Source organism: Astatotilapia calliptera, chromosome 7, assembly GCF_964374335.1.
Source record: "Astatotilapia calliptera chromosome 7, fAstCal68.1, whole genome shotgun sequence".
NCBI classification, from domain to species: domain Eukaryota; kingdom Metazoa; phylum Chordata; class Actinopteri; order Cichliformes; family Cichlidae; genus Astatotilapia; species Astatotilapia calliptera.
This window is the reverse complement of record NC_137428.1, coordinates 28,570,605-28,585,872: the sequence shown is the minus strand read 5'-3', so window position 1 is coordinate 28,585,872 and position 15,268 is coordinate 28,570,605. Positions and strand designations below refer to the sequence as shown.

The window sequence follows — 15,268 nt, the reverse complement described above, 5'->3', positions numbered from 1 at the left end:
TTGTAATCATATGTATGCATAATTACAGAATTGCCTATTATCCCCCAATAAATGTTATCAAAAGACAGTGTTTGTATCTTTTCATGATAAACCCTCATCATAGGGTAAGCAGTAGTTTGTAGCTGAATTTAAACAGGGGAATTTTACCTCATGCTGCTAAGCTTTGGCATTAGTGTAGTAAGTGCATGTATGTTATATATTATTCAAGGAAGTGGTGTGTGTGTGTGTGTGTGTGTTTTGGCCTGGATATAAAGTGCAAACATGGTCTCTGAGTCTTTCAACACTTCAGCAATGAAAAATGACAATTTTAAAAAGTTTTCCAGGTTTTGCTTTATTGTAAACATTGAGGCAGTTTGAGAACTGGAGTTTCTACCAGAGGCGCTGTGAACAAAACTCATTTTAAATGTTGAATTATTTACAAACCTGATCGAGACAAGCAGCTAGCCTGGTTCTCTCTAAAAGTATGAAACTGTCTTTCTAAGCTGGAGCAGTTGACTAGCTCACAGTATTTTATATATGCAGACAGAATATTGCAACAGCAGCTTCTTTAGTAACTCAAGGTGTAAAAGTGGTTGCATAATTTTAATAAAACATCCCTTTCTTGCAACACAGGAAAAGGATGCTTTCTGTCATAGTTTGTACAAAGTAGCACTTACAGTACAGTGTGTGTTTACAGACATTTCCATAATGCAAGAGGCAGGTTACACTTTATCCAGATATCCACTACATCCCTTTTCTAAATATCTCCACATACTAGGTAGTTTTTAACCTTAGTGTACTGGAGTAAAGTGCTAGGGATTTCAGTGTAGCAGATCACTCAGTCATTGTTGTTAATGCATAGTAGTTACAGTGCAGTTTAAGTTGTGTGCATACAATCACATTTCTAAAATATTTTTTTAGATACAATTTTTCAGATTTTTACGTTTCACATTCACTCTGAACTGTTTTCAAAGAAATTCAGAGAATGATGAAATGATGTCTACAAATGTTGCAAAAAAAATACAGTAAAATTTGATCAAATGTTTAAGCTTGTGTTAGCATTGACCCACGCATCTAGGTCTGAGTAAACTTTGTGCTTAGGTAAACTGTTGTACTTTGAACAGATATTACACAGTCTTTCCCTCCAGTCTGTGTACCGTTTCACTTTCCACTGTTTCTTCCAGGTAAAATACTCATTGTAGCGTTTCTTATCCTCTGCAAGCTGTTGTAGATACTTTCCCATTTCATTCAGTGATGCAAACTCATCAACATGGATGAAAGAATGAGGTGGAGCCACAGCTTTGTAATTGCCTAAAGGTGGCCCCAGGACAATGGGCAAAGCCCCTCCCTCGTAAGCATTCCTCCACAGCTTCTCCGTGATATAATCTTTAGCAAGTGAGTTCTCAAAAGCCAAATAAAAATAGCAGCGAGATATTGTAGGTAAAAGTTCTGAGGAAGGGAGGCGGTTTTTAGTCCAGCGCCCATAAACTACCACAGGAACTGAAGCTCTGAGGTTGTTGTACACTTGGCTTCTTTTGTGGTGGCTCTTATAGTTGCTGATCACCCAACAAACCAGAGAGCTCTTGTTTACAGAGTTGTCTTCATTCACATGTTCTTCAGCCTCCCTCCGTAGCAGCATGCCATAGGGTATGCTGACGTCAGCATCCCTCCTGTAAGTTATGGTCATGTTAAAGATATCTGCATACTTATGTAAGTTTCCATTGTGAGAAGGAGCCTCCAGGGACATCCAGGCCCACTTCTGGCTTGATGGCCGTGAGATGTTAGTAGGCAACTTGTGGAGGCCCACTTGCAGCTCCCTGTTGTGGAACACCACTACATCCGCAGAGGGGAAGTAGGAGCGCTCGTCCACCAGAATACAGTGAGGGATACGGTAGAGATCCCAGCAAACGTCACCCTTCAGGCTGAATGATCTGCTGAAGGGCCAATACCACAGCAGGACGGTCACATTTCTACTTCTGCTGTCATGATGTAAAGGTTTTACAGAGCTACTCAGCCACCCACTGAAGAGACACAGTGGTAAAAAACAGAGGATGACTAGCCTCTTCACCAACTTGCGTATTTTTTTGGTGTGAAACCCCTGTCATAAGAAAAGAATGAACACATCAGTTTTTTTCCTGCTTCACTGTTTGCCTTGAGCAGATATATAAAGAAAAGACATTACTTGCATGTTTTTTTTTCTTGAATGCTGCATAGACTTCAAGGATGATCTGTTTTGTTTTACCTAAATATAATCCCTCACATTTTCAGTAAATGCATCCTTCTAAAGGTCCACTTAAACTGAGCATATTTAAATTCTTCCTTTTGCACTCTGCACAGTTCACAGGTTAAAAAAAGGTGTTGCACGGACGTCATTATAAACTTCCTGGAACGAGACATGTTAGCGCTTATCCCTTTATGTCATCTGTTAAGACACCAGAGGCTTCTTCCAGGAAACATGTTCACAAAACTCTATATTTAAAAAGTCAATCTAAGATGATTAATTCTGATAAAGTCTTTTTATCTTTTGGTTCCAGAGAGGCTTATCAGTGCTAAGTCAATCATCTCTGTGTATATTCAATTCTGTGTTAAGGCGTGCCTGACCAGAGGAAGAAAGACATCATCAGCGGAGTCGAGGTGGGAAAATCTGAATTTCAGTATTACCAATAGCCATGCTGGTATTGGTATCAAATTGATGGTAGCGTGATCAATACTTTGTTTCTATCTTCTAGGGTTCAGTATGTAGCCCACTAAAAAAAGAAAAAATATACCTCAAACCTGCACTGTGAATAATTTCTGAACCATGTTCTTTTGACTTTCACGTCTGTTTAATTGCAGTATAGCACAGCATTACAGCGGAGGTCCCAGACCACAGATTCACCATTGTAATGGGTAAATAAAGAGCAGAGTCTCCGATTAAAACCCAGCAGACCGAAGGATGTGAATATGCATCAGTGTGGACAATGATGTTTATCTTAAAACTACGGTGGATACACTATTTGTTGCCATCTCAAATGAAAAACAAAAAACAAGTAAATAAATTTAAAAAAAGTTTTTTGCTACAGTTTATCACCATGTTCGTTTTAATTTAAAGTAATAGTAAAACGATGGGATGTTACCAACTTACTTAAATGCTTAGTGAGATTTAAAGAAAAAACAAAGAGAAAAACAAAATTTTGCTTTAATGTTTCTCTGTGTAAATATTTCTAATCTGATCTAATCTCAACCTTCAGTGACAGATGATGGTTCTCTTACAGCCACAGCTTGGTCAGTGCTCTTTTTAGCGAGTCACAAATGGAGAACAATGGCAGTTCCAATGAAAAGTTTCACAGTTTACATCTGTTTACGGTCACTGGCGTCCTTTTGGGGAAATCAAATTTGAGGAGGCATTCTAGTTTCTAATTCTGTCTGGAAACTCAGAAATTCAGGAGCATACCATAAAATATCAGTGATGCTTATCTGTTTTAAATCCTGCTGTGCAAGTGGTTTTCCACCTGGTTTGCCAATGATACCTTCTAACAGAGCCCATTCTGGGTAGATGCCTCAGTACATCTATGAACAAAGTCCAACCTGAAATGTTCACAACACAGTCAGACTGCCTGCAACATTTAATGATGTTACAGTCTTAAAGTCATTTCAGCCTCATCTTCATTCAAATATTCACATCGAGATCCAACTGTGACAGGCATTTTTTTTCTCCTTCTCACTGACAAATGACTGATTAGTGATCAACGTGTTAAAGCTAAAGCTTTAAATAGAATTAATATAAACAATATTTAAAGATATTCAAATAATAAATTAGTGACATAATCGCTGTCTCCATCCTATGGAAGTTTGTTTCAGCTAATGAATGAATGAATGAATAATTAAAAAAAACAAAAACAAAAAGAAAAAACTATCAAAACCCAGACATGCATCAGAAACTTCTGTTATTATCTCCATTATGTGTTACACTACATTATGATTTATTATCTCAAAATTTTAACTGGCAGAAAATATGTTTTGATTTTTTCAGTGGTGAAAACAAGACTTCATACCATTGTTATTGCTGACTAAATCATTGCAAAAGTGTTAAGTGCAAAAAATAGCAAACGTCTAACTGAGATTTCGGTCTTTGTCAACCTGTAAGCTTCTGGAAACGAATTCACATTGCTCTGAGGTTCGCCAGGGACTTTATGACTGAAGAAATGAAACAAGCAGTCACTGATTCAGCTGTGGTGGTGGCGTGGCAGTCAGACAGAAATTCAGAGTTTGTTGCTGAAAACCTGCCAGTGAACAGATTTAGTCCACAGATTCTTTTAACCTAGTAACTGACTTTTTCTGGAGCAGAATGTTGGGGTTTTCTTCTTATCTGGCTTAACAATGTCAGAGCTAAACTTGCTTCTCAGAATAGAGCCTAGGTCTTTCATTAAGTGACCAACACCTCATCAAACTATGGAGAAACTGAAAAAAGAAGCACTTTCTTCACAAGGTAACTTTGTAAATTTATATGGAAAATCAGAAGTCTCTCTTAAAGTAAATAAAAGTGTGTTGTATTCAGTTTTGGGTAGAGTAGTGACTGTGTTCAGGACTCACCATTAGGGACTTTAACTTCACATGTGGCTTCCAGTATGAACACGATTCACCACCTCCTACACAGATCAGCACCTTGCCTGCCCTTTGCTTTAAATGAACAAAACAAAAATTAAATATTACTTTATAAGAAGGGGAAAATCTCTTTCAGTCAGTATTTGCATGTGTATAAAACACATTGTTATTATCTTCCAGCTGTTATTTGGTTAATCGCTCCTCTCATGTTCAAAAGACAGAATCAAGCAGTTGCACAAATGACACAAAGTGAGTTACAAATCACCTGGTGTAAAGCTCGAACGAATGCAATTCAAATATTTTAGTTAACCCTGTTTTTGCATTGCATGACATTGCATATTAAATTCTAAACTAAAGGCCTATATCATTTAAAAGCTCTACCTTTCTTAAATGGTGTGGTCTTTCTGTGGAACCTGTCTTTGTCTTTAGAAAGTACAATGTGATGCAGACTTAAGGAAATGGGATTTTGCAATATGTAAGACCTGAAACTACAAGGTTTCAGTTTGTTGAAAATGAAGAAGAGCAACATTTAAAATGACTTCCCACACTAACTCCTGAAGAAATATTTTCACAAATTTATTCCTTACATTTGCATGGCAGAGGAAGAAAGCACATGTTTGGAAAAACAAATAGAACAAATGAGCCTCCTTCATAAAAACATTTGTATATATCCTTAATACATTATATATATTTTTATTCAAAATCTATGTCAACAAGTGTATTAAATAGCAATATTCTTAAGAAACAGGCCATGTCTATAGTTCAGACCTAAAGATCAACTACAGAATAGAATAGAATAGAATAGAATAGAATTCAACTTTATTGTCATTGCACATGCACAGGTACAGGGCAACGAAATGCAGTTTGCATCCATCCAGAAGTGCTTTAGTGATATAGATATATTGCAATATATATTAGCAATAATATAGATATGTGAGTATATTACAGAAATGGGTCTATTATGGTATGTTATAATGTACACGGTATGAAGTATGTTGTGAATATTCTATAACTATAAGTATGTACAGGCTGTAGTGAGTACAAGCTATGTACAGGATATGAACAGGATATAAATATGAAAAACTATACAGAATATGAAATAAATAACTTTACAGGATGTTGTAAAAGATTTTGTTGTTCTGTCACTGGCTGGTGACCCTATACTTTTAAACCTGCATGTTTCTATTTATTTCTAGCAGTCAATGAAATGCAAGCTGGCAGATTAAATAAGCAAGCAAACAAATAAAGATTTAGCAAGATTTTGCTTAGCAAGAAATTTCTTTAGATGAACCACACTGACCAGAAAGACATATGAAAGGCAAAACCCCAAACCTCCTCCACTAACCTGATGATGAGATGAGTGGTTTATTCTCTTTCTTCAATCACCATGAATATTGTTTCTGCTTGTTGCCAGCAGAAACACGATGGTAAACTTGTGTTAGAAAACCAAAAACACAAAGCCTTTTAAAGAATCGTAGGTGTGGCTTTTCTGAAATCTTGCTGAATATGTGTTTACATAAAAAGGTCCACATTGTCCCACCCTCTTTCTAACTCCGCATTGCATTTAAATTCCTGCCTTCTGGTAAGTGCGGAACATTCTTTCTCTTTTATGTCTGTGGCAACCCTCACTCTATGAGAAAAAATGGAGCATATCCAAGACGAGTTCGTTGCATGTGTGCACGGCTATAAAAAAGAGGAAGTATCAGGCATGACATATGAAGATGGGGGTTACACAAGGGTGCTCACACAAGACTGAGTTACAATCAGGGAAGCTGCTGTAGGGGGAAGAACACCAACACCGGCACTACTGTGCAGAAATATTTTGCAAACAAAACAAAAGAGAAAGGGCCTGTATCAGAAACATCATGTTTCTGTTTGCATCAGTGAGTGGTCAAAAGACAACATGCAGCAAGATGTTAGATATATTTAGAGTATTATTTACATATACATGCCTGGTTGTCACTGATTATCACTTGTGGTTTGTTAGTGCTAAGGAATGAAAAAGCAGTGGCAAGAAGTGGTGAACAAATCTGTATTTGATCCAGAATGAATTGCAGATAGTGTAGTCGTAGTTTAAAATCTGTAACAGTGTATCTGTGAATATGTAATTATGTGCACTGGTGTGCTGGATCTCCTGTGTTGCTGCAAAAATTTTTCCATCTTGTGTAATCTTAAATTTGAGCAGTAGAGGTCATCCTTAGTCTTCTTGTGAGCAGATCACTAGCTCAACAAGCTTGTGCATGTTGGTGGCTCCCAGTGGGATTTCTGGACCCCATGGAGAAGAAATTATCTGCCTCTTTTAACTACAAATTTTCCTTTACAATAGTCCCAATCACCCGACTCTTATCTGTGTATAAGCTTGTCCTGCATTTCCCAGTCGCCACCTCAGTGCACCACCTTTACTGCTTTTACCTGTTTTCCTCTCCCAGTAGCCTCTTGACCTGTTTGTCTCACCTTTAAATTGTCAAAGGGTACAAAAAATAGGATTTTAAAATGGTTAAAAGTATATTTAAATCTCATAGATTATCAAATACTAAATAAAGTCCATCTTTGTGCTTGTGCAACCAATTCAGATGAAGCAATGTGAGAAAGGAACATCATAGTCATAGTCATACCCTGTAAATAATGGTAATCGCATGTATGTTTAATATGCCATCCCTTTAGTAAAACCATGTTTTATATAACATATTTGGTTTATGTTGTGCTTATGTTAAAACTGTTTTTACACCATATTTGTTGCACATATGACAATTTAGTTTCAATTGTTGAAGAATTTATTCAAAGAATATTCGAGTGTTTCAAAAGCAGAACAACATCCTGTTCGATCCTGGACAAAATAATACACTAAACTGCTTTCATCAACATGTATTTGAGTGTGTGAAATCAGCTTATGGAATTCACAGCACAAAAAGTCACAGATGACTGATAAAGACAGGTCACACCCCTATGATTTCCTTCCTCAGTCTTCCTCGCCTGTGGAATAATACAATGTTGTAGGGGTTGTGTCACAGCTACAGCAGTCTGCTTCTTTCTAGTGATGTTATCTCACTCATTCAGCTTTCACCATTTTTTTCTCTTTACATCCTTGAGGGTGTTTCTTTCTCTTCTTGCCAACCGGAACACAAGTCTCGGTGGTGAATGCTTGTTACACAAGAGCATTTTTATTCAGTCATGAATGCAGATCGACAACTAGAAACAGCTGTGGAAAATGTCCAATATAAACATATCAAACTGAATGGGAAACACTGGGTCTAAAAATGTCTTCAGTGCAACTGCTTAATTTATATCTGAAATGGAAAGCATGCAGAAAATAATGTGGCCAAAAAGCAAAGAAAAAAAGAGTTGAATAATAAATTCAACAATGATATTTAAGATACAATATCACCTTTGTGGCAGTATTTTGGATAGCCCTCTTTCCAGTTCCACTGTGAGGGTACCACAGTGTGCAAAATGTGACTCATCAGCTAGTGGAGAATTTTTCTTTATAGCATGGGGAAGCAGCCACAAGCAGTCAAAACATCCTTTGGAAAACTACTGCACCATGCTATTGATGTTCCAGCAGCATGTGATATACTTCAAACTTTGCTCCGTGAGATAACTGTAATTCCTTCCTCCAAAACATCAATATGTCCTTTAGAGTCGATTCCTCAAAGACGTTCTACCATTAATTAATGTTTCAGTCTTAAGTATGATCAACCTGTCTCTATTAATTGGAAAGATACCACAGGGCTTCAAGCTGGCAGTAGTTAAACTGTTACTTAAAAACCTATCACTTGACCTAGATGGTTTAGCTAATTATAGGCCAATCTCCAACTTTCCTTTTTATCTCAAAAATTCATGAAAGAGTAGTTGTTACAGAGCTAACTGATCATCTGCAGAGCAATGGTTTAATTCAAGAGATTCAGTCAGGTTTCAGAGCCCATGACAGTACAGAAACAGCTTTAGTGAAGGTTATAAATGATCTTCTTATGGCCTGAAAGTGGACCCATCTTTGTGAGTGTCCTCTGAGACCTCAGTACAGTGTTTGACACTGTAATCCATAATATATTTTTACAGTGATTAGAGCATGCTGTAGGTATTAAAGATACTGCACAGCAGTGGTTTGAATCATATCTATATACATATTTGTTCACGTAAATGGAGAATCCTCTCTTCACCCACTGAGGTTAATTATAGAGTTCCACAGGGTTCAGTGCTAGGACCAATTCTGTTTACATTATATGTGCTTCCTTTAGGCAGTATCATCAGAAGGAATAGCCTTCATTTTCAGTGCTATGCAGATGACACCCAACTTTATCTATTAATGAAGCCAGATACAACACACCAATTAGTTAAACTGCACGAATATCTTAAAGACATAAAGACCTCGATGACCTCAACTTTTCTTCTTCTAAATTCAGTTAAACCTGAGGTTATTGCACTTGGCCCTAAAAAACTTAGAAAGGTGGTATCAGACCAGATTCTTACTCTGGATGACTTTACCTTGGCCTCCAGTAACACTGTCAGGAATATTGGAGTCATGTTTAACCAGGATATGTCCTTGTGCATATTAAACTGATATGTAGAAGTGCTTTCTTCTATTTGTGCAATATCTCTAAAATTAGAAACGTCCTATCTGATAAACTAGTTTGTGCATTTATTACTTCTTGGCTGGACAATTGAATTCGTTATTATCAGGCTGTTCTAAAAACTCCCTGGAAGCCTGCAGTTGATCCAAAATGCTGCAGTTAATTAAAGGACTGAAAGGGACTAGAAATACAGAGCAGATTTCTCCTATACTGGATTCTCTTCATTGACTCCCTGTTAAATCCAGAATCAAATTTAAAATCCTTGTCATCAAATACATTGTCTTGAATAATCAGGCCCGTGTTATCTTAAAGACCTCATAGTATTGTGTAATGCCATTAGAGCATTTAGCTCTCAGACTGCTGGTTTACTCGTGGTTCCTAGCAATAGACTGGAAGCAGAGCCTTCAGGCCCCTCTTCTCTGGGCTTCCAGTTTGGATTCAGGAGACAGACATCTTGGTGTCATATGATTTGCAAGGGTTTTCTCTGTTTTTGGTCTATTAATGTAGGGTTTTTACTTTACAATATAAAGCGTTATGAGGCACCTGTTGTTGTGATTTGTGATGAATAAAGTTTAAATTAACTGAACTGAAAGTAAGCAAGCTTGAAACTATAGAAATAGTCCACTTTTTTGATGACTCCTTTTTGTCTAACTGATCTTTTCTGCTAGATAGCAATTTACAAAGAGCAAGCCAGGGCTGAAAGAGTCATATTGGACAGACAGAAAGATTTCATCGACAGAATATGCTGGAAGTGAAGCCAGATCCAGATTTGCTGGTCTGACTGGTAACTCCAGAGGAGGTGTAGGCTGCCACTCAATGCCGGAGAGGTGTGGTGGCAGAACAACAAACCCCAGAAACAGGTGAAGAGTAGAGCAATTAAATAATACAGGTGGAGGAAAGATAAAGTACTGGTCTTGCATCCAGTGCTAGCTGTGATCACCAGTGTGAGTATATATATATATATATATATGTGTGCTTTATTTAAAAACAGAGAGAAAGAAATAGGTAAGGAGGTGTGTCAGAAAATTGCAAATGTCTTTACTTCAGTCACTATCACAGCTCTGCCTTGTCCTTTCATCAGCAGTGACAGAAAGAAATCAGTTTGTGGAACCAGCAGAGGTACGTGGACATCAGTGGAAAGACGGAGAGAAAGTAAGATGGCCGAGGAGCCAAAGATTGAACTCTTTGTAAAGGTAAGACATACAACAATCTTGACGTGTTACAGTCTAAGCAAAAACCCTTCCCATTCCCAGCTACTTGGTAACACAAGGTGACATTTTCCTGTTTGTTTACATCTAAAGTGACAGAAATGTGTCAAAAAAAAGCTTTTAACTTTAGCAAACTACAGTATTTCAGTGTATTTAAACTGTAGTAAAGCATACAATGCAGGATATGGCAGAGATACAAACCAGTATTACAATAATAGGCTTTTTAATCTGGGTGTGAAATTCCTTTGCAGTTAGCTTAAACTGCCAGAGCAGAGCAGGCTTAACGAGAATACCTGTGTAGGTGCTCATGGTTTTGTTAGATCCTGATACTAGAACCCACGTACAATTGTGCAATTTTATGATCATAAAAGCTTGTTTTATACTCATCTGCTGTGACTGCAAAGTGTCTTTGTTTCTGTCTGTCAGGCCAGTTATGATGCTGAGAGTGTGGGGAACTGCCCTTTCTGTCAGAGACTCTTCATGATTCTTTGGTTAAAAGGGGCCAACTTTACCCTGACCACTGTAGACATGAAGAGGTGAGAGCACATTTTATTCGTTTTTCAAAAAGTCTTGTAGAATCTTTAAGAGCTGGGCACAAAGGAGACTGGCTTCATACTGCTTTTTTGATGTAGTCTCAACAAAACTACTATTTACATTGTTTTTCACAAGTTGCATTCAAGGACAGAGAGTTGCATTTGTAAAAGAAATGGGAGGAAAGTCTGATTTACATTATAAAAGCCACCCAACAATGAAAACCTGCCAACACCTCACCCTCCACCAACCCCACTGAGTTCAGGAAAGGTTACAGGGACACTAAATGCTATGCAAGAAACAGCCACAGCAATAAAACATATAGGCAGGCAAATTATTTACATTCATACAGGATTCAGTTTTTGGTAAAAAATTGGTAAAAACTGGTAAAAAATTTATTATGTGAAATGGTAGATTACTGAACAGAAAAGACTGCTGCCTGGTGTAGGCCAAAGGGCTGAGATTCTGAAGCAGTCACACAAATGACCGCAATAGGTTACGAATGATAAGATGCTGAAAACGAGTACAAAGAGATATTTGTGAAGACAGATAACAAGATGACGCAAACAAATATTTTACACACCTGCAAAGAAACACAAAACCTCCACGAGATTCAAAACAATAACAAAAAAAAAAAGAAAAAAAGAAAAGGTTTGAGAAACACTAGTGAGAAAAACAAATGGTCAGCAAACAGTTGTAACTGACTCAAAAGTGACACAAAATTAAAGCAAACAAGCTCAAAATAATCAGGTTTATATCTAAAACAAATCAGTTTCCATTCCATTTTTAAAAAGGCAAAAACACAAATGTTGTGTTCACTTGTTGACACTGCCCCCAAGTGTCAGTAAAATCAGATATTGCAGGTTTAAGAAAACAAACACACACACGGGAAGCTGAATGATATTTACAATGTATGAGTGAGAATCAGGCGTAAGAAACACCAAAACCAACAATAAAAGAATAAACCCCCCACACAAAGGTTTGACATCAAATTTAAAGCTGTCCTTCTGATGAACAGGCAGCGGAAAGGGAGGGGGCAAGGAGCAAAATATGCTGCACTTAACATAAACAACATGAAAGTTAAGTATATAAAATACACTATTTAGATCATATAAAAATAGGAAGCTTTCATTCCGGTGTCTCAAAAATTCTGTAAGAAGGTGTTAAGATGGTTGCTTGTACTCCAGCAGTCATTGCTTCTTCATGTTTTGCAAAAGGGGGAAATAATGAAGCCCTGTTAATCTATAGCACAAAACAAAAGCAGCTCAATGGTTTCAAACCCGTGTTTGTATTTTTTTTGTTAAACTTATCATGTCAGTCTATTTTTCACTCAGTAGGAATCACTACAAACCAAATTTAGACTGGTAAATGTGCCTGATTCTAGAAGAACACTTGCACTCGTAAACTAATTCATAGCCATAAAACACATTTGGTAGTGAGAACAAACCGCAGCGGATATTAAGTCTTTACCCCTTTAAAATTTAATTAGGAGTAATCCTTGAAGCTCTTTTCTGAATAGAACAATTTTTGTCATATTTCAGGCCTACTTATAGAACAAAAACCACTGGGCATGCATCAGAAGTCAGCGAGGGTGGTCTCTACCTATGCAGCTACTTTGAAAAAAAAAAAAGCCAGAAATTACTCTAATCATCAATGGTCATCATAGCATGGCTTTATTTATATATACTGAAGTGTCAAAACACATCATTAGAAAGTGATCCTAGCATGCTTTTCCATAGCATTTTCTTGGTTTAGGCTGGGAAGTTAAACATTTTAACTTTCTGATCAAGTGTGCCAAAATAAGCCTTCACTGATCTGTTGCAGGGCTCCGGATGTACTGAAGGATTTGGCTCCAGGCTCTCAGCCTCCCTTTCTCATCTACAATGATGAAGTCAAAACGGACACTAATAAGATTGAGGAGTTCCTGGAGGAGACCTTAGCCCCTCCACAGTGAGCAAAGTGCATCTTGCTTCAAACATATGAACCACAGTCTTTTCAGTCCTTGAAACACATTGCATATCTAACCCATCACTGCAACACCAAACATTAACAAAATGTTTTATTTGATTAACAACAGGCACCCAAAATTGTGCTGTCGTTACAAAGAGTCCAACAGTGTTGGAGAAGACATCTTCCGAAAATTCTCAGGCTATATCAAGAATCCCAATCCTGGTTTAAATGACAGTAAGAATTTTGAAACTTTCAAGTCACTTATGCTATATATATGATGGAAAGAGCCACCATGGGTTAACAGAAAGCCTGCAACTTCTTTCAGTGCTCGAGAAGAAATTTCTTTCCACTCTGGTGAAGCTGAACATGTATCTAGAAACTCCTCTCCCTCACGAGCTGGCCAAAAACCCAGATCTTACTGTGTCTTCACGTCTCTTCCTGGATGGTGACAGCCTTACCTTGGCAGATTGCAACTTGCTTCCCAAACTCAACATTGTCAAGGTGAACAGAATTCAGCAATCCTATGTGTATACAAACCTTTCGTTTTGTTTTGTTTTTTAATCCTGAAGAAGAGAGAAATATTCACTGTTATCTGAATAGTAGAGATGATTTGAGAAATGTAATGAGTCATTCCTGGACTTATTTGTAAAAATTGCTCTTCCCTCAGGTGGTGATCAAGGAGTACCGTGACTTTGCCATCCCTGCAGAGCTCAAAGGTCTGACACGTTACCTAGAGAATGCCTACAAACGGGACGAGTTTCGCCACACCTGCCCAAATGACTCAGAGATTCTCCTCGCCTACCATTCTGTCGCCCAGTACCTAAGCAAATAGAGGAGTGAACCTAAACAGCATTCATGAAATTAAAGAAAGTAAAAACAGAAAGAGATAAAATGCAGATGACTCAGATATACCATGTTGAAAATTAAGTTCTATATCTGTTTAAATTACATCTGTGTGGACAATAAAAAAATGGCAGTTTAATCATTTACTTTCTATAAAAAGTATAGTTGTTACCATGACTTTGGCTCCCTCTAGTGTTTCTCGAGTGTTTTTGTAAATGCCGTGTACGTGCGTGTTTTGTGTCTGAACGTAATGTTAAGTGCACTTAATTCAAATCAGATTTTAAACTACACATTATTTTAGCATACACATAAAAAGATGAATGACTGTACATAACTCCTCTTTACATATTTTTATATAGTGACTGCATATTAGCAGTGACCGTATGAGAATGGTTTAATTTAAATGCATAAATGGAGGGTGAAGGAAAGAGTATATCTATTTATATGGACATTATGGACATACATTAAAGGTTAAATATGAAAAAGTGGCTAATGTTGGTACATGAATGTTTGTATATGAATTTATTAGCTACTAAATTTTTGCTTTAAAGTTGTCATGAGTAATCGTTTTTATATTAAAGTTGTATGGTGAATGCAGATTTTTCATCATCATGGAATCCAAAACATTGGATGAAACTTAATCAGTTTTGTTAATAGCAAATGAATTATGGTAATAAAATTATTGATTACATGTCTATATGACTCTTGATGTATTTATTTCTATGGAAGCAGTATTTCATGCAATATAGCAGTAAAATTCACTTTCCAAATCTACCTGACCCTATATACAAAAGTAATTGCCCCCTAAACTTAATGCCTGTTCGTGCCAGCCTTGACAGCAAGAACTGCAGTGAAGTGTTTACAATAACTGGCAATGCGTCTTTAACATCACTGTGGAGGAATGATCATCTCTGCTTGGCAGAATTGTTTTACTTCAGCCATAATGAGAGTTTTTGAACTTGAACAGCCTGATTACGGTCATGCCAAAGCATCTCAACCTGGTTTAAGTCCGGGCTTTGGCTATAAGTAACTCCAAAACCTTCTTTTTGTTTTGTTTTTTGAACAATACAGAGGTGGACTTCTGGTGTGTTTCTGATCATTGTCCCTCTGTATTGCCCAACTGCTCTTGAGATTCAGGGAATAAACTGATGGGTGGAGATTTTCCTTCAGGGTTTTCTGTTAGAGAGAGGAATTAATGGCAAGTCATGCAGTCATGCAGGTCTTGAAGCAGCAAAGTAGCCCCAGACCATCACACTACCACCATGTTTGAATGTTGGTATGATGTTCCTTTTATCAAATGCTGTGTTTGTTTTATGTGGGATTTAACAGGCCCCAAGTCTTCCACAAAGATTGACTTTTGTCTTGTCAGTCCACAGAGTACTTTCCCCAAACTTTCAGGGATGTTTTATTGACAAATTTTAGATGAGCCTCTGTGTTCCTTTTGGTTAGCATTGGTTTTTGCCATTGGATTTTTCCCATGGATGCCATTTTTGCCCACTCTCTCTTTTTTAAATTGTTGAATAATAATGAACTCTCACTTTACTTGAGGCAAGTGAGGCCTACAGTTCTTTAGAACTTGTTCTGGGTCCTTCTGTGACCTTCTGA

General features: G+C 37.3%; 2 protein-coding genes across 4 annotated transcripts; one reads left to right on the top strand and one right to left on the bottom strand.

Annotated features, from left to right (window-relative positions):
* Positions 1-305: 305 nt before the first annotated feature.
* On the bottom strand, positions 306-6,236 carry fut7 (fucosyltransferase 7 (alpha (1,3) fucosyltransferase)). The gene is made up of 3 exons (XM_026174096.2): positions 5,909-6,236; positions 4,552-4,638; positions 306-2,077 (listed from the first exon to the last, which is right to left on the bottom strand). Exons 2-3 carry the CDS (start codon positions 4,552-4,554, stop codon positions 1,016-1,018), a joined length of 1,065 nt encoding a protein of 354 aa, XP_026029881.2. The 5' UTR covers positions 4,555-4,638; positions 5,909-6,236; the 3' UTR covers positions 306-1,015.
* A 3,699-nt stretch (positions 6,237-9,935) lies between these two features.
* Positions 9,936-14,358, top strand: clic3 (chloride intracellular channel 3). Of its 3 annotated transcripts, none has more exons than XM_026174091.2 (7): positions 9,936-10,075; positions 10,216-10,324; positions 10,766-10,875; positions 12,695-12,820; positions 12,948-13,054; positions 13,146-13,321; positions 13,488-14,358. In XM_026174091.2, the coding sequence occupies exons 2-7, from the start codon at positions 10,289-10,291 to the stop codon at positions 13,650-13,652; spliced, it is 720 nt and encodes a 239-aa protein (XP_026029876.1). In that variant the 5' UTR covers positions 9,936-10,075; positions 10,216-10,288; the 3' UTR covers positions 13,653-14,358. The 3 variants fall into 3 exon arrangements, with proteins under 3 accessions (XP_026029876.1, XP_026029877.1, XP_080160498.1); XM_026174092.2 differs by having other exon boundaries at positions 9,938-10,075; positions 10,213-10,324; XM_080304372.1 differs by lacking the exon at positions 9,936-10,075 and adding an exon at positions 10,121-10,136 and having other exon boundaries at positions 10,213-10,324.
* The last annotated feature ends 910 nt before the right edge of the window (positions 14,359-15,268 follow it).

Coding starts and splice junctions, on each gene's coding strand:
- clic3 (XM_026174091.2), top strand. CDS start 10,289: ATGGCCGAGGAGCCAAAGATTGAACTCTTTGTAAAG. Junction 10,876..12,694: donor ACCACTGTAGACATGAAGAG/GTGAGAGCACAT, acceptor GATCTGTTGCAG/GGCTCCGGATGTACTGAAGG. Junction 13,055..13,145: donor CAATCCTGGTTTAAATGACA/GTAAGAATTTTG, acceptor AACTTCTTTCAG/TGCTCGAGAAGAAATTTCTT.